Here is an 18,070-nt window from a genome sequence, read left to right on the forward strand (position 1 = left end):
TGACTGAAGTTTTGTTACAGTATGGATGTGAGGGGGACGGACATGTTCCATCTGTAGATGCTCGTGTCCAGAGGATTCTGGGAAACGGGTTCAGGGGTCACTCCCATTTCCAATAAACAGATGAGTGAAGGGAGAAGAGGGTCAAAGATGATGTTCTTTCCCCCTCTCTCCTTCACTTCCTTTGCTTCCATTTGCTCCGTGTGTGTGTGTGTGTTGTTGTTGGCTAACAGCAGATCTATGTTATTGATTGACTCCTGTGGCTGGTGGGCTGCCCAGTGAAGGAGGGGGCAAAGCTCTAATGAATTCCTGCACCTCATGCCCCTTGCGCCAACCCCTACACCCGTTCCTTAATTAACTTTGTGTGTGTTTGTGTGTACATGTGTGTGCAGGTGCGTGTGATTGTATCCACATACGCTTCTTTTTCTTTCTTTTTTTTTTTTTTTTGTCAATCAACTGTGTTTCTTTTACGACTCCTCACACCCACTTCTGTCCTCCTCTGGCAATCTTCATTTATTTTCAGCCACTATCTGTCTGTACTTCCTCCAGTCATTCTTTCACTGCCTAAACACACTTTTCTGTCTTCTTGTTAGGGGCTTAGGAGGGAATGACCACTTTGTATGTGCAGTAGTTCACTGTTGTATTGTTTTTTTATGGTCTCCTCTTGTATTCAATAATCTGGTGAATTTCCGTTCTGATTAGGGCTGCACCATATGAGGAAAACTTTTGATGTGCGATATTAGTGCGATATTGCAATACATGAATGGATAGCAAAAAAAAAAATACATTGTGTCCATTTAACTGCAACCATTTTATTTAAATAAACATAACTTAACTTCCAAATGAGCAACATCTGCATAAGAGCAGGGCATCTAACATAAAGGGCTTCATTTGATTAGTCAAATGTGTACACACCGGGTATTTGGGTATTAGTTGACGATAAAAACTAACGTCAACTTTATAGCTTCATTGCTACATTAAGGAATTGATTGTGTTTCCTTTATGATGCATGGAAGACATGACAAAAGGATCAGTAAATAAATAGAACATTGAGTTTAGAAAGAAAACAATCAGATTCTTCTCCGTGTTTGTTTTGGACGACGCTTCTTCTTTTTGTTCTTCAGAAATAGTGCAAAAATAACAAATATAGGAGCCAATATTTATTTTTTTTAAAACCACATAAGTTGCTTTTGGGTGTAAGTCATACCCCTGGCCAAAGTATGCAAAAAAACAACAAGACATATACTCTGAAAATCAGTTACCTATATTGCACATGAAACCTGTGCATGAGAGGTGTAGAAGCTTGTAAAACCTATCAATGCTCCAGACAGAGGTTGAGGAAAATGACTGTCTTTGTCACCATGACTCCCCTGCACTACACACGGATCAGATGCACAAGGTCCACTCAGCTTCACCTGACTGTACTTTAAATAGACAGTTGTGTTTTTTTTACCCATTTCATTTCAATCCCTTATTTCTTTTGTGCTTTCCTTCCCATTCCCGTTCATCATACCTTTACATCAACCTCCTGTCTTTTTTATTTATTTTTTTTACTCCTTGTAAGCCTCAGCTTACACTTTTGTACACAAAGGCCTTCAAAGAACGATAAACCTTCAGTTGGCAGCTTTTCATCCATAAAAATAAAGTAAATTACTCCACATTTGGATCGTTTAAGGTCTGTCATATATAAGATTGATAATGTCTTTGTTATAAAATACTAACCAATCATCAAAAGAGGCGATAAAGGTGTTAGCTCCAGAGCCGAGCAGTCAGCGGAGAAATCTGCAGTTGAACCTCCAGCGGCGTGTCTACAGCTGACAGCGACTTTGATGGCTAAATGTGCTCACGTGTCACGTCTGCGCCTGCTTTCCTCTCCTTAACGGTCTCTTTAGGCTCCGCCGGTATTTTTGTTGACTTGTAATAATGAGGTGAGTTAGGAAGCTGAAGGAAAAGAGACATGAATCAGAGCTGTGATGTGTTGGAAGGCACCGCTGGGTACAAATGATAACTCAGCTGACTGGTTTAAGCAAAAAAAATTTTAAAAAGTAATGCTTTATTTGAATTTTAATTTAGGCTGTTGTCACTGAAAACCTTTAAACTGACAAAGTGATAACATTATAGAAACTTTTTTCTGTCCCTGTATGCTGAAACTTTATTAGTCTTTGGAGAAGCATCGCTCATATTCAAGTCACTCCGATCATCTTTGGATCTATTTTTAAAGCATTCCCAGTGGTGTTTTAATCATGATTATGCCGGGTTTTTTTGCCAAAATAGAAAAACTACAGTATTTCTGGACTATAGAGCGCACCTTAATATAAGCCATATCCACTCTATTAAAAAAATAAATAAATAAATAAAAAGATATAACAAGCCGCACCTGGATATACTGTAAGCCGCAGATATTTGTGTTGAAAAATTAGATATTTACTGCATGGACAGAATGATTTTGTACTGGAAAAGTATATATAGACGCCTCCAACATCTCACATTATAACACATTATAACACTAAGCTTGTGTTCAGCAGCGCAATTTTCTTCCTGGATAGTAAGCTCGATGGCCTTCAACTTGGTTTCAACTAGGTTTCCATGATGAAGGGGTGAGGATTAGAAAATAATTACCAGTTAGTAATTCGTCGTGCATATTCTATCTGCTAAAGAAAAAGTAGTGTTTGCTATTCTTTTTTGCATTGATTTTTATCTTATTTTTGATTCAAAATCCTGGTTAGAGCTTCCCTAGCGGTGGAAGAAAAATCCACAGAATAGCCCACCTTTGTGTAAGTCACATGGTTCAAAACCTAAGAAAAAAGTAGCTGTCACAAACGGGAAGACAGCTGGTTCCCCTTGCAGCAGGTTTATTAGTTCAGAGAAGAATGAAGCACAACTTAAGCCCAATCCGAATTCTTCCCTTATCCCTTCCCCTTCATTTAGCCCTCCAAATGGAGAGTTATGAAAAAATAGTGTCTCTTAATTTGGACGTCACTTTCGTTCGATGATATCAACAATAATAGGTGGTCCGCTAGACAGAAACAGAAGATCAGGTCCAAGTAAAAATGCTCGGTAATGCAGGCGGGTGACACAAAACAATACTTCGCAATGAGTGAGGCCCATCACCTCTTTGTCCTAATAGCTTCCAGCCCATCAAAATTGCAACCTAACATTACCTTCACAACAAATATAACCAGCAATATTGGAGTAGATGCATCAAGAAGGAGCAGGTACCTTATGGCTTGCCGTAGTAGCTTCTACGTCACACTTGCAAGCAGTTTCCAACTGCATTGTTTTTTTTGTATTCTTCTAAATCACAACAATTTAAATGAAGAAATACTCATAAATACAATTTTAATCCTAATTTTCTTCATATTTGTTCTCCACAATAACACAACTTTTCTTGGAGTGGGTCTTGGAACCGTTCAGACAGGGTGTGACTTTGAACCCCACTCATTTTCTTCTTCCTCCTCTCCGTTCAGGGGCAGACGTGACCGAGCCCAATAGCTCAGACAGCCGTGGGGAGCGCCTCGACTTCTTCGTCAAACAGGAAGAGGCTCTCACCGCAGAGCCCAGCTTCCTGGGCACCAACGAGAGCGAGGAGGCCAGCCGAGGAGCGGGGGCAGGGATCTCATCTGTGGCTAATCTGAAGGCAGCACTGATGAGTAAGAACAGCCTGCTGTCACTGCGGGCTGAGATGATGGGAGATGATAACCCGCTGCTGTACGAGTACCTGCCCAAAGGAGGACACTCCCTGTCTTGTAAGTAGTTGTTTGCTCAAACTCTGCTTACATCGGTCATTACGCACAACTCAGGCACACGTCTTTAATTGACATTTAACTCAGAAACACTCAGACAAAAGGATTAAACGGGAGAACACATGCACCTGTCAGCCGTGCAGCACACAAGTCCCAGTCCCAAAGCACAGTTTTCCCTCAACATCCACTATACTCAGACAGCCATGAACGCATGCTCGCCTCCGTGTTCCTGTGTGTTGTTGTTGTTGTGCGTCTGGAGTGTGTAATCAGTTTGTGTGGTAATGCCAATGATGACTTTCTCAACAGTGACTCAGTGAGAGAACATTTTGCGGGGATCGCTCTTGCTGTCTTGTTAAAATTTGTTTGGTTTTATGTGACAGCTTCATTGTGCGTTTCAGTGGGTTCACAGCTGTAATTCACAGCAAAAAAGAAAGAAGAAAAAACAACACAACTGCAGCTACAGCATTTACTCACTTAAACACTCTGCGATTCTCAAAGTAAAAGCTGCTAAAACCCTCTTTAAAAAAGTTATATATGACTTTTAACCTAACATGGAAAGTTTTATTTCTCTTTTTAACCAAACTATGATGAATCCAAACTACAAATAAAAGAAAGTTTTTAGCCAAGATGTTGAACTAAAGTATCACTTTCTGTATATTAATGGGTAACCAAACAAAAAATCAACTTTTTTTGGTTGTTTACTTGTATAAATGAGGCTTTACAAATGCTGACTGTTGATTCTTGCCACATTTTTGACAATTTTAAATAAACTTGTTGAACTACTTTAAACCAGCAGTCCCAGACCCCCCCAGGCCGTGGACCGGCACCGGTCCGTGGGTCACATGGTACCCGCAGACAGAAAAACATAAATAAATGTGCTAACTTTGATCATTTCCTTTTAGTTTATTCTCTGATTCTGAAGGAAGTTTTATTATGAAAGACTTCCTTATTCTGTTCATAGCATCCATCTGGGTCACATGACATTTTATACAGAATGAAGATCAGAAATGACTTCTACAAATCAACAGCTTTGTTTCATTGAATCTTCACGATCTGCATAAAAAATATGTGTTGATATTTTTAAACTTTTTTTAAACAAAATTTCTTGTAGTAGCATTTTATTTTGAAAATAGATTTTCATGAACCGGAATCTTAAAAATGCCAACTTCTGCCCCGTTTGGACCGGTCCAGGCCTGAAAAAAGTTTGGAACCTCTGGTTTAAACCAGGGGTCCCCAACCTTTTTCTTGTGATGGCCACATAACTGTTTTCTTCTCTGGCGAGGGGCCGTGGTCGGATCGTAGGCTAGCAAAAGAAGAATAAAAATCGCAGGGTGTGTCTAAATGTAAACATTTATGGTTTCCCAGAAAACTACACATACCCAAATTTTTTATAATAATTCATTTCTGTCATCTTCAAGAAAAAAAAAAGCATTTTAAAAATTAAACAGATAAATAATCGATTTTCTCCAGTCACAGCTCAAAGGAACCATCAGTGTGCTGCCCCCTACAGGTTGAAAGTGGTAGTGAAGTTGAATTTCACGATTGATTAACTGGTCTGCGTCCCACAACATTTCAAAAGGTTTCATGTAATCATGCTCTGCAGCTCCAGTTTAAAAGTCCCTCCCATCTTTGAACGGGAGAACGACGGAGCTTGCTTTGCTCCCGAGAGCGGCGATGCTCGCTTGCTTGAAAAACGAGCCCAAGCGGCTGGGTGGCTAGCAAACGAAGAGCCGCTGTGGGAGGAGCCTCCTGCATCTAATGATTTTTTTCTTATTTTTATAAAACAAACAAAAAAAAAGATCCTTTATTTACCTCAAGCTAAACTCACTGTCACCGTCAATCACAGATCCAGACCACACCTCCCCCGCTCAGCCCACCTCCCCTAGCCCCGCCCCCTTTTTGCACTTTTTAAATCAGGGCTGAGAGTGGAGTCAGCCTCCAACTGTCCTGTTGTTTAATCAGAGAATTGTCTCTAAGGTTCTCTAAATTTTTTAGTCAGCTCTTATGCTCCTCGGTGAGTCTGTTAAGCCGTTGGCGTGCATCCTTGAGTGTTTGAGTGCAAGTATATTTGCTTAAGCCCAGGTCTGCGTGGGCACGTTTCACATCTTCAAATTGTGGGATTGTTTCTTTTCTGCTTTAACCGGCACATAATTGGATCTTTTGTCCCGAGTTGTGGCTGTCTTTGTCAGGCAGAAGAAAAGCAGAGGAAGGGTACAAACTCTGAGCCCAGTGAGGTCTATTGAGCAGAGCCCCACTCACCTCTGATGTAAAAGACAGGGCCAAGCATGAATAGTTCAAAGCAGACGTTTGCGGTCACATGCACTGACAACGCGCACGTCACGTCGCATCACCCCTTTTGTGCAAGTGTTAAGTGTGTGGGATTGAGATGTTTCTTTTGGTGTAAAGAGGAGATTCAAATGCTGCCACAGCTCAGATAGTCTCAGGAAAAAAAGGAAAGCTTTTATTCGCACACACTCTGACTTTATAGATAGATCAGCCTTGACTATATGAATAAAAGATTTTTCAGAATCCGGAGAATGTTAATCATTTTCTCGCTGCATGAAAACATATTGAACGAGCCCTATATCAGTATTTCTGTTGTCACCAAAGAAGCCCCAGCGAGTGCTTCTGGTTAGCCAAAACCTATTTTGTATTCGCTACACAATTGGGGCTGGGGAAGTGGGATTGTCGAGATGGCCACCAACCTCTCCTCTCACTCCAGGTCTGTCCCTGCGTCTAAATGAGGACGGAAAATAAACAAACACTGTGGCTTAGATTACTGGGCGGAGGAGATGTCTGCCTGGTTTGACGGATCACTATTGCCTCTCTGCCTTCAATTCAAGCGCCTTTCCCCCTCTTCTCCTTCACCTCTTCCTGTCTTCCCCTCCCTTTCTTTTTATTTTTGTTTTTTAACCTTTCCTGAACAATTGTCCCTCTGCGTTCTCGTGGGGCTCCAACAGTTCATCCTTATTTGTTTCACTCCTGCCCCTTCCCCCCACAATTTTACTTCAGGGAGCAGCAAAGATTGTTGCTTCAAAATCCTCAGAAAGTATTGATCTGGGAAGATAGGAGCAAGGTCACCTGGCCTAATTTGAGAGAGACCGCCGAATATCAGCAAATGGCCTTGACACGGAGCTCCTGTCTTCAAATCTCCTACTGCTGAAATAACGGCGTCTCTTTCATTCACTTGAATCCGACTAAACTGATACCCAGCGTCTTTGAACGCCGCGTTTCTGATGGGACGTGCATCAAAAGCCCCTCTTTTTCTTCATCTTCGGTCGCAGACAACAAACCTCCCCGCATGTGGAATTCCAAAAATATAGCCAGACCAGTCTATGCTATAAATCCAATTAAGATCATTGGATTTTGATCCCTTAACCCATTTAGACGTCAGACAATCGGAGTCTAACAATAGACTTTTTTTTCCCAGACACACCTGCCCACACTGCCACCGTAAAGAACATCCAATTAACTACACAGATCATAGCGACATTACTGAAGTTTTCACTCCGCTGCCAGCTCTCATCACTTCACATCGAAAATTGACTCGCCCTGTACAATGGGTCTCTGCAGATCCATAACTGTCTGCAGAGATTTTCTGAATGGATTTCTTGTAGACATTTGAATTTTCCTCTGACTTTTGAGGCTGATAGCAATCCTTTAGCTTTTGATCATCTTTCTCATTAGTTTTAGAAGATCAGTGTAAAGTATCAGCAGCAGGAAATGAATGCAATCCCTCCTCGGGTTTTCCTCTGGAAAGTCACATGGTGCGTCGTTCGACCACAGGTCATCGGAAATATCTGCCCCCATGGAGGACAAGAGGAGCGTCAGACGCTGATCGAAAATCAAGTCCTTTAATTTTAGTGTAAAAAACCCTGAAAGTTCCAAACAGCTTCCAGTAATTAGAGCACGGATTCAGCCTTTCTTCTTAGAAATATCATCAACAAATTGTTAACACTGAAGCACGGTTGAGAGTGAATGTAGATGTCCTTCAAACTATTTCCTCTAGAGATTGATATGAGAGACTAAAGAAGAAAAATTAAAGCAGAAAAGTTTACTTTTTTGACTATTTAGGGTTTCTGATCACTGCAACATTTAAAAAAGAGGTACATTTGCTGGAAAAAGCAACATTTAAGGAAGTTGTAAATCACACATTAGAAAAGTGTTTTTAGTTTCTGAGCTTTACATTATCTGGTTAGCATGTTTACCTTCTTTTTATAAATTCTTTATTGTAAAGTCCCAAAGTTGGATAAGCAAGTTTTTTAAGAATGCATACTAATTTATCCAGGGGCGGAGCTAATGGGGGACGATAGGTGGCTGCTGCCCCCAATCAAAAATCTTAGCCCAGCCAGCAAGGCCAAGTGAACCCCGAATGGGTTTGTCTGCAGTTTCTTGTGTTTGCATACATTGACTCAACCGGGAACTTGGTGGGCTAGCTTGCTACAGTAGCTAGCTAGCCGCCTGGAGGATAACATAGTGAACTAGCGAGCTCCGCTGCCCAGGGATTGGCAGCCTGGTGGCAACCCAGCTATCTGTGTGGGACCCTGGGTTAGGGGACAGTTGCTTACTTTGCCGGACCGTGGACAGCGGAACTCGCTAGCTTGTGACGCTGTCCACCGGGAGGCTAGCTCACTTAAGCTAATGTAGGGGCCACCACAGAAACTATGGACACTACTGACCACTTTTAACACAAATAGGGGCACACTTAGCCTTGCTGGTTGGGGCCCCCTTAATTTTTGTATCAATATTTGTATTAATATTGATATTCAACCTTTTTTAAGCATTGCAAAACAATAATAATATAACTGTTTGAAATACGTATTTTTAGACCTTTTAATTTGTCATGGCCTTCCACTCTGCTGCTCTCATTTACCACCCCTTTCCAAAGTCTTCTGCCCCCCATATAAAAAGTTCTAGCTCCACCCCTGCATGTTTCCAAGTCTACTTGTCTAATTCACTTAAACTGTCAAAAGAGGATAAACAGTTCTGGAAATCTAACAGGATGACATTAAGCCTGTTTGTCACAAAGAACTGCTAAATAATCCAATTGTTTTAAAAGACTTGACAAGTTTTAGTTTATCACATGCTGATAACAGGATTCTCCCCTTAAGGCCTATTAAAGCCTAAAAGTCTTAAGTTAACCGTGTTGGGGAGTTGAGTTGCTGTTATTCCAAATTCAAAACGTGAATCTGCATGACGAGAGTTTCCAAAATTCCTCACACCTAACTAGCTTTTCTGAGATAAACCTTTCCTTTTCTTCCAGAGCAACATGTGTTAGTAAGAAGTTGTGCTGTTTCACCTGCAGCTCATCCTAGTTCATTCTTCCTCTATACTCGCTACAGCATGGGGAACAAAAAAAAGAAAAAAAAGGGGGGAAGTTCAGCGTTTGTGTGCTCTCTGAGTCAGTGGGAGTGGGGAGTGTCAGGCGCGGTAGTTCAACATTCCAGGAATCTGTCCACGGTCAACCCTCACGGATGTGTGATTCTGTTCATTTTGCAGAGGAGGGCTATGAATGGCTAACCCACTGCATAACTCCCGACGCATTCCCCTCACATTTACACTCGCAGCGTTGCACAAATTACAGTACTGTGAAAGGCATGGCCTATTCATCATCACGGAGGGAAAAATCAGGAAGAACGGGAGGAGGATGCTGATCTTCATGCAGGAGAAAAAAGCACACTGTAGTAAAGTGAAATTCTTTATTCAGCGTGCCCAAACTTGTTGCTGCGAAACATCTCGCGCGGTCGGCGTAGTCGTCCTTTACCCTCCGTGTACAAAAAAAAAAAAATCTTCACTTCAGCGGCAACATGGCTCCACTCCAAAACTATTTCCCTCCACACTGCAGATCCTCAAACCCTCTTCTTACATGCATTTTACTGGCTAACACAACACATGCACACTTTTGCACAAAGCGCACACTTGCTGCCATCTCTGTGCACACATGTGGGTGGAAGGAGAAGGAGAGCAGAGGAGCAAAAGGAAAAAAAGAGAGAGAGAGAGAGAGAAGAGAAGCCCTCACCCTTTCCCCTTGGCTGGTGGAAAGTGAAACTTCAGTTTTTCTTCCTCCCCCTCTCTCTAGTGTTTGATAGTGCAGCACTGGCAGCCTCTGTGTGCCCCCCCTGCCCACTCTCTCCCGTTGTATTCTGGTGGCCAGCTGCTAGCAGAGTTGCAGTTGTACGTGAGTGGGTGGGTGAGACTCGTTTCCTGTGCTTCTTAGGGCTCCGCTCCAACAACTACTGCAGCACGCTTCGGCCGGGGGCCACAGGGGCCACTATTCATAACAAACAGGGCGCTGGCTCCTCTCCTCCTCTTCCTTTTCTTCCTCCTCATCTTCCATCACCACCGCCATCATCAACATCAGCATACTGCCCACCCGCTCCGCCTACGCCACTGCACCCCCCTGAGCCCCGGCCCCTGGAGGCCCCCGGTCTGCGGGCCGGGGTCCCCTTGCCGCACTCGGAAGGGTCGGACATGGAAGTGGAAGAGGACCCCGAGGGCCCAGAACCCTCCACCTTGCCTGAGGTAAGCGCACTGAGCCCTCTGGGTACCGCTCTGATAAAAGTTCCCAGCAGGAGGAGCGGAGGCGAGTATTCAGGGGGCAGCTTAACCCGCCGTCCACTCACAGGGGGGGGTTGTATAAGGCGAAAGTGAAAAATTGACCACTGATGTGTCGTGTGGGCGGGAAACTACGTTCCCCACATTAATTTTTCTGCTATTACAGTGTTTCTTTACACATCCCTTCTCTGTATCTCATTCTTTTTTTTTGTGAAATCTGGCACATTTCCTGCTCCTCTCAAGAAGCTATGCTGTGTTTTTTTTTTTTGTTTGCTTTTCTTTACTGTTTGCTTTATTTACTTTCCCTTCCTTTCAGGCTGCTGCCGCTCTTCACTCCATGCCTCCCCTCCTTAGATTATCTTTTTAATAAAGCGAGACACGAATGCACCTTTAAGCAGGGGGGGTCTTTGCATGGCATTAGCGGTAATGTAGTGTACAGCGGTTGCATCAGAGATGACACATCTCGTAACAATGGCAGTGTGTGCTCAGAGATAGTGGATAACGGGCAAGGTAGTGTGATGAGACGGAGTAGAATCAATACTAGCAGACAATGAGAGGTTTGCTCTTGCAGCTCAGGAAATTGTTTGTTCTGCTCCATGTGTGTGTGAGTGTGTGAGTGTGTGTGAGTGAGTGTGGGCGTGCAAGTGAATTTTTTTTTTCTTTTTTAGTCAGTTTATGTGTATGCTGTGAGCATTTAGGACCAACATTTGATTTCAGTGGACCTGCCTTCCAACAAGCCTCCCTATCTCTGTGGACAAGCCATCTGTTTGCCCAGTGCATGGTGTTCTGTTCTTAGAGAGGAGGAGGAGGAGGAGGAGGAGGAGGAGTGGAAGACGAGTAGCGGAGAAGGAATAGGAGAGGAGAAAGGGGTTGAACATTATTAACAGGGAAGCATGGCGTCCCATCAGACGGCTGCAGCATCCTGAAACTCTCGTCTGTCTGTGTTTGCTCTTCAAAATTGTCTGAATAATTGTCTTTTTTTTGTTACTAAAGTTTTCTTCACAGCTTGTCCCACCTTCTTGCATGCCCAGGCAACATTCCATACAGACTGGTTAAATTAGATGGCGTGAAACATAATAGGGATATTTTGTGCTTGCAGGAATGCATAAAAAACAAAGAGGATGCAAGAGAGTACGGCACAGGTGAGGGATGAGGCTTCGAGTTCATCGATACCTTCAGAGTTGGCCTTTTCCTCACACGTCTGCTTTCATCCCTCCACAGATTTGGACGCTGACCAGTCTCCTGTTGAGAGGGATCAGATGGGCGAGGAGAGCTGTGCTGGTGGCCTGCCTGTGTCTGTGGCTGGCAGGAGAACTGAAGGGCCGCCTGTGCTGACTGAAGAGGCTGCTTCGAGGGAGCGAGTCCTGCCAGAGCACGGCGCCTGGCCCGCGCAGGGTTTCGCCTGCTCCCTGTGCAAACGGCTGTTCGGCAGCCTGGAGCACCTCAGGGAGCACGAATACCGCCACACCCTGTCTCTGATGGCCTTGTCCCTGGACTGGTCCGGCATGCAGGGCCTGCAGGCTCCCCCGTCCCAGCCTCCGCCCCTCTTCGGGCAGCCCCTGTACCGACCGGCGGCAGGCGAGCACGCGTCGGCGCGCTACCTGTGCTCTCAGTGCCCCGCCAGCTTCACCCTCAAATCCAACGCCGACCGCCACGAGAAGACCATCCACTTCAAGAAGAAGCTGATGCAGTGCGTGTACTGCCTGAAGCACTTCAGGGACCGCACAGACTTGCACAGACACCTGTCGTCCGTGCACTCCAAGGAGAGAGGGCACACCTGCCCGGTCTGCGCCAAAGCTTTTAGCACCCAGAAAAACCTGGCAACTCACGTTAAAGTGTGTTGCCAGGTGAGGCTGGCACCGGGAGGGGTGGACATGTCTCAGTATATGAACGTCAGCGATCAAAACAGGGCGATTGATGTAGAGAGCCTGTAGTTTCCTACCTACGGACGGGCGTTGTGTCTCAAGCCAAAAAGTTAAAGTCCCATCAGTCGTCATGCACCGCACTGTGTGAAATTTGTTCTCCACATTTGACTCATCCCCTGGGGGAGCGGTGAGCTGCAGACACAGCCGCACTCGGGAACCAATTGATGATTCAACCCCACAATCCAACCCCTTATTGCTGAGTGTCAAGCAGGTCCCATTTTTAGAGACTTGTCCGGGATTTGAACCTTCCAGCCTCAGGGCGGACACTCTTCCACAAGGCCACTGAGCTGAGCAAAAAACAGATCCGGACTCAGAAATCATTTATTTAAGAATCTTAAACCGCTGCTTAGGTACCTTGACACACCTTCTATGCAAAACTTTTCCCCGAAATGATAAATCTCAGAGCACCGGGGAGAGATTGGTTTCTCTGCTGTGCCGAATGGAAAGACGGGGGGTGTCTCTCTAACCACCCGTCTGGCTCTCTGTCGCCAGTCACCAGTCTGACTCAACTTTTGTCTCCTTTTTAGGCAGAGAGATCTTAATCTGTGTGTCCACCCCTGCATTACACTCACAAAGACTTTCAAAGCCAGCTCCTACCTGTCAGGCATTCCTAACAGGGTGCACAGCCCTGCCACCTGCAGGAGCGCCCCAGTACTGCAGCATTAAGACACATTCTAACTCAAATAATAATAAAAACATGTCAAATCAACATTAAAAATGACAAAATAAACACCAATTTAAAGGATTTTGTGCCAAGCTTGTCTGTGGTTTTGAGATAAATGCAGATGGATTTAGCCCGCTAAAACAATAGAAAAGGAGGGGGGTTGGGAGGTGTCATTTTCTCCCTCTCTGACCACCCTCCTTTGTCTCTGATCTGTAATTCTTGTCGTGGCTGAGTGGAGCTGGAGCTGAGCAGTTATTGGCCCTCCACGACTCCAACCCCTCTTGACCTCCGACCCCTCCACATCTGAAGCAGGGGAAGCAAGGGGGGGAGTGAGGGGCAGGTGCCCTTTAAACCACATGTGCTTTGTGACGTAACGACCATTAATAGCGATGATCTCAGGGCAGAAAAAGAGGGACAAGAGCCGAGAAAAACCTCACCTATTCCTGCCAAAATAGTCTTTTTTTCATATTAAGAAGGATTCGGAATGAGAAGTCCTGAAAAAGTTAGGCTTTCCACCGAGGATTCGTCTTCCTGTTGTGTTTACAGTCTCCTCCCAAAAAGCTTTATTTTCAGGTCCCAGCCAGAAGAAGACTCAGGGAAGTAAGAGACGAATCAATAAGTTAGCAGGAAAATAACCGTCTGACTGCTGCATATTTTTTGAATCTGAATGGCAGGTTTCAAGGATATTAAATAATAGATTCTACTTTTGAAGCCCATGTATTTTTTTTCTGACTGAATGACTCTTGCTTGGCTTGTAGATTGTATGATGTTCTTAAAGATCGACTGGAAATAAAATAAAAAAGAAACAATACTTTTGCAGTTGTGTTTCCTTTTTCATCATCTGTTCATGCATGTTTTTTTTTGTTTAAAGAGCAGCAGTCGCTTAACTGAATGAGGTAATTATATTACCTTATGGCCCTTTCTAGTGTGCTCCATCTCCTTTTATTTACTGTACAGTAGATGTGGCGTTTTTGTGCACCAGTAGTGATGTTTTGAAGTCGTCCCTCCCTTTTGTGTGTGATTTTCTTGTCGTTTCCCCGTTTGGCTTTTGTGTGTGTCTAGTAGAGACCTTCTAGAGCAGCTTAGGCAGACTGACTGTTGTGCCATGTGTTTAAAGTATCTCTATGCCTTTATTACTTTATGGAGGAAAAGCTGTTGCCAAGGCAACTGTAGCTTTGACTTGGATTGGTATGACCATGGGAATTGATGGTACATTTCTAAGCCACATTGCTAATTAAATGCGGAAACCGAAGTGACAAAAAGACTTTTCTTTATCAGAATGAGACTTTTTCAATACAAATAATTGTTTTTTTCTTTCTTATTCCACCCCCTCCACCTTTCTGTCCTTGCAGTGAATGACTTCACGGTGATCCGTAAAAAGTTCAAGTGCCCCTACTGCAGTTTCTCCGCTATGCACCAGTGCATCCTCAAGAGGCACATGCGCTCCCATACGGGTGAGAGGCCATACCCCTGTGAGATCTGCGGCAAGAAGTTCACCAGACGGGAGCACATGAAGAGGCACACGCTGGTGAGTGCAGTCGCCAGCAGGGGGCGGCAAAACGCACAGAGTGAATGAAAATCATGTTTCTTAAGTTTTTAATGTGTATGTGTGGCATTTTTCTCATGAAAAAGAACAGATGTAATAAGAAATCATTTTGTTTTTGCATTACCGAGTATTTCTCCTTTTAAATAGCTGTCAAGGGGAAGTGATGCGGTCCCCCAGTAAATAGAGTTAGGCATAAAAAGGCAAAAATTACAAAAAAAATGTTGAAAAATGGGCAAAATAAATATAAAATAAAAGAAAATCTCTCCAGTAACTTGCTTTAATATCTAGTTGTCCGCTCTCTCGGTTTCTCTGTGTCTGAAGGTCTGAATTTCTGAACTACTTCAGTAAGTTTTCATCATTTTCAGTGTTATAAGATATTTTTTTGGACGTAGTTTTTTGCGTAGTCGCATACTCTAATCACTGAAATAAATTCAATTTATATGGCGCAATTTGCCCGCGATTGCCCACCATGCGACCACTATGACTCGAGTGATTACAAATCGCTTGGAAGTATAAACCAGCCTTTAGTGTATGCCGCTTTTTGCCGTCAGAATCTCCTGGAATGAAGTTGATCATGTTAACGGTAAAAAAATTACAGTATGTTAAAGATTTTGTGTTTAAGCGCCACAGATGACGCCTCGGGTGTGACTGGTGCATTCACGCCGAACGCGTCAGGCGCATAAAATTCTCAACACTTTGTTCTGGAATTAATTCGTTGTCACATCATGGATGATGTTGAGCGAGTAGCTTGGGTTTATATGTTTTAGAGAGCTCTACAGAGGGTCAGGGACGGAGCTCAGCTCCAAAAGCCACGCCCCCTCAGAGGAGATTTTGGAATCAATGTGAAAAATGGCTTTTTAAGACATTTAGGTTGTGGATTTTTTGTTGAAAACGTCATAATTGTAATAAAAAGACTACTGGGAATGTTTTTTTTTTTTTTAATAAAAATAAGTAGTCACAGGGAGACTTTAATGGTGTATCTCTTCGCAGGTCCACAGCAAAGACAAGAAGTACGTGTGCAAAGTGTGCAGCCGCGTCTTTATGTCAGCAGCCAGCGTTGGGATCAAACACGGCTCCCGTCGCCATGGCGTCTGCGCCGACTGCTCTGGCCGGGGCATGGCCGCCCTGCTGGACCACAACGGAGAGGTGGGTGGGGACATCTCCCCCGAAGAGGAGTTGTACCCCGGGGACCGCTTCCACGATGACCAGGCGGAGTGCGATGGAGACGGCGAGGAGGAGATGATGGCGGAAGGGGACGGGGAGATCCTGGGGGAAGGCGAGGAGGAGGGGGGCAAGTGGAAGGACTCAGGGATGACCACCGAGGAGCACGGGGTGCTGGACAACGAGAAGGAAGAGAGCGACTCCTCGGCGCAGGAGGGGGAGCCGCAGAACGGGAGCGAGAAGGACTTCGCCTGGATCTCATAGGATCCGTCCGGCTCACGTCACGGGCTCCTCAACCGATCTCTGAAGATCTGCGGCCATCTCTCCGGCAGATTCCTCGGCTCTCTTTACCCACACAGGCCTTCCTTTGAATGGAAATGCTGTAGGGTGACGCGCGACAATGATCTAACATCATTCTGAGTAACACTCAAATGCACACACACCAACCTTGACTGCCATAAACGAAGGAGATCAATGATGGTTTGACTGCAAGGCTTCTTTCTGCTTACCTCCTTTACTTCAAATGCAGTGTTTTTGTTTCTTCTTGAGGGTTCAGGTCAGAGTCTAGCAGTTTTTTTATTTAATCCAAGGACATGGCTGACGTTAAACTACAACTTTGTACGTTTGCCATCACAATCACCATGGAAACCAAGGGGAAAAAGCCAGGAAGACGGGTGTATTGGTCCCTCCTCAGCTGTAATGTTTCTGGGGACGCGTCTCTCCGCCACTGAAGAAAGACGCTCAATCTATTGCAAAAGCGTGGGGGGCACCGGAGCGCCCCCACAGCACATTGTTGATGATGCAGAATCCTACTGCCACAGACTTGCACTTTAACCAAACTCCTAACAAAGCCCTGAACCCACGGTTTACATTTTTGATCCGACCTTTGCTTACACAACTCGGTGACCGCACCTACCTTTAAGGATGTTCTCTATGTCCTCTTGACTGTTATCACAACATACTGAATCTGCGTGCTGTTTATATGCCTTTCAGTGTAAGTTCACCACCATCCATTCCAACCGGTCCTGGAGATGTACATACAGTTCTTTGAGTCGGGACTAAACTTTTACAGTGAACATTTGAGTCGTTTTTTTTTTTTTCCACAAATCGAGCACAAATTGGACCTAGCCTTCACCGACAGTACTTTAGTTCTGTCTCTTGGCTGAGTGTCTCTCACACTGGACTTTGTGACGATCGGACCTGAGAGCCGAGTCTCTCACACCTACGGAGGAGCTGCCTTTGTTCTTTTGTCTTTTTTTTCCCCTCTTCAATCAATCATCCAACTCCAGTCTCTGGATACAGAATATGCAGACTCTTTCCATGCTTAATCTTACTTTTGATGATAAGGGGTATTTTTATTTTTTCTTGTCTTTTAAGAGAAGAGGATCAAGTTTGTGTTTGAAGTTTCAGTATTTGTAAAGAGTGTGATATTAATTTGTTATTTATTGAGAAGAAAAAAGCAAACATGCTTGTGGATTCCTGATTTAAAGAACTTCAACCTCTTGCTCTCTCTGTGTCGCGTGAAACAAAACGGGTGTTTGTATGCAAGGATGCGTGTCTGCATAGACAGATTTTTCTTCTTTTCTTTTCTAAAAAAATTTCTGTTTAATTTTTTTTTTTTTTGGCAAACTTGAGGCCACTGAGTTGTCTTATTGTTATGAATATTAAAACTATGATTATTCTCGTTGATGTTACTATTATGAATTATTATCAAGTGCTGGATGCTAGGCTTTTATTGTGCGTTTCTTTTCTATGTGTTTTATATCTTGTATAAGAAGAAGAAAAAAAAAAGCTTTCATATTTTGCCTTGTTGTGGACAGCAAGCCATCGGGCTTTTTAAACCAACCTTCTATTGTGCCAGTTTTGTTGATCATGAAGGGAAGAATCGCGTTCCTGTCCAACTTCTGTGTTAAATATTGACTGAAACTTATATTCAGCACATGCTTTCGCATCACTAATGTACACTAATTGATTAATATTGAACCAAAAACAATCTAGTACTTTGTATACATGAAGTGCTTTGTTTGAAAGTCCGTGTGTTGGTGGTTTTTTGGATTTATTGTTGTGGTAAACTATTTTGTTGTTTTTTTTCCCCCTTTTTTGTATTATTATTTTTAAACCTATTTGTCGGTTTGCTAAAGTGCACATGATATTTTATTATTATTATTATTGAGAACATATGAAGGGCTGAGTGAAAGGACCAGCTGGCTTTTAAAATTAAAATCAAGCAGAATTTTTCTTTTTTTTTCTTGTTTCTACTGTGCAACAGCTTGAATGACAAACAATCAAGCAGTAATGCAGCCTGCAGACGACCCCCCCCCCATTTATTTCCTCACTCAGGCTGCACCTTTTTTGCACTTGAGGTTTAATTTTGTAACTTGGTTTTAATTTGGATAAAAAGGAAGTGGAGTGCTGCAACAGTAACTCTGGGATTTTATTTCGTGGTCGTACATGCCTTTCTGCTGCAGGTGCCATGGAC

The 18,070-nt window shown here is 43.7% G+C and overlaps 2 protein-coding genes across 2 annotated transcripts in view; both read left to right on the plus strand.

Moving 5' to 3' along the window:
- Positions 1-18,070, plus strand: part of zbtb46 (zinc finger and BTB domain containing 46) — a gene marked incomplete at its 3' end in the record, with an annotated part of 75,319 nt that extends 57,249 nt beyond the window's left edge. The window contains 3 exon segments of the mRNA XM_036212764.1: positions 3,465-3,743; positions 14,237-14,412; positions 15,421-18,070. Coding sequence (XP_036068657.1) covers positions 3,465-3,743; positions 14,237-14,412; positions 15,421-15,855 — 890 coding nt within the window.
- LOC112159241 (hypermethylated in cancer 1 protein) lies at positions 3,750-14,225 on the plus strand. Its single transcript, XM_024293191.2, has 3 exons — positions 3,750-10,262; positions 11,395-11,437; positions 11,517-14,225. Exons 1-3 carry the CDS (start codon positions 9,633-9,635, stop codon positions 12,227-12,229), a joined length of 1,386 nt encoding a protein of 461 aa, XP_024148959.2. The 5' UTR covers positions 3,750-9,632; the 3' UTR covers positions 12,230-14,225.

This window comes from Oryzias melastigma, linkage group LG7, assembly GCF_002922805.2.
Source record: "Oryzias melastigma strain HK-1 linkage group LG7, ASM292280v2, whole genome shotgun sequence".
Taxonomy (NCBI): Eukaryota; Metazoa; Chordata; class Actinopteri; order Beloniformes; family Adrianichthyidae; genus Oryzias; species Oryzias melastigma.

Excerpts from the sequence above, each read along its gene's own strand:
- LOC112159241 (XM_024293191.2), top strand. The coding sequence starts at position 9,633 with ATGCACACTTTTGCACAAAGCGCACACTTGCTGCCATCTCTGTGCACA. Across the intron at positions 10,263-11,394 it reads AACCCTCCACCTTGCCTGAG|GAATGCATAAAAAACAAAGA; the intron begins GTAAGCGCACTG and ends TTGTGCTTGCAG. Across the intron at positions 11,438-11,516 it reads TGCAAGAGAGTACGGCACAG|ATTTGGACGCTGACCAGTCT; the intron begins GTGAGGGATGAG and ends ATCCCTCCACAG.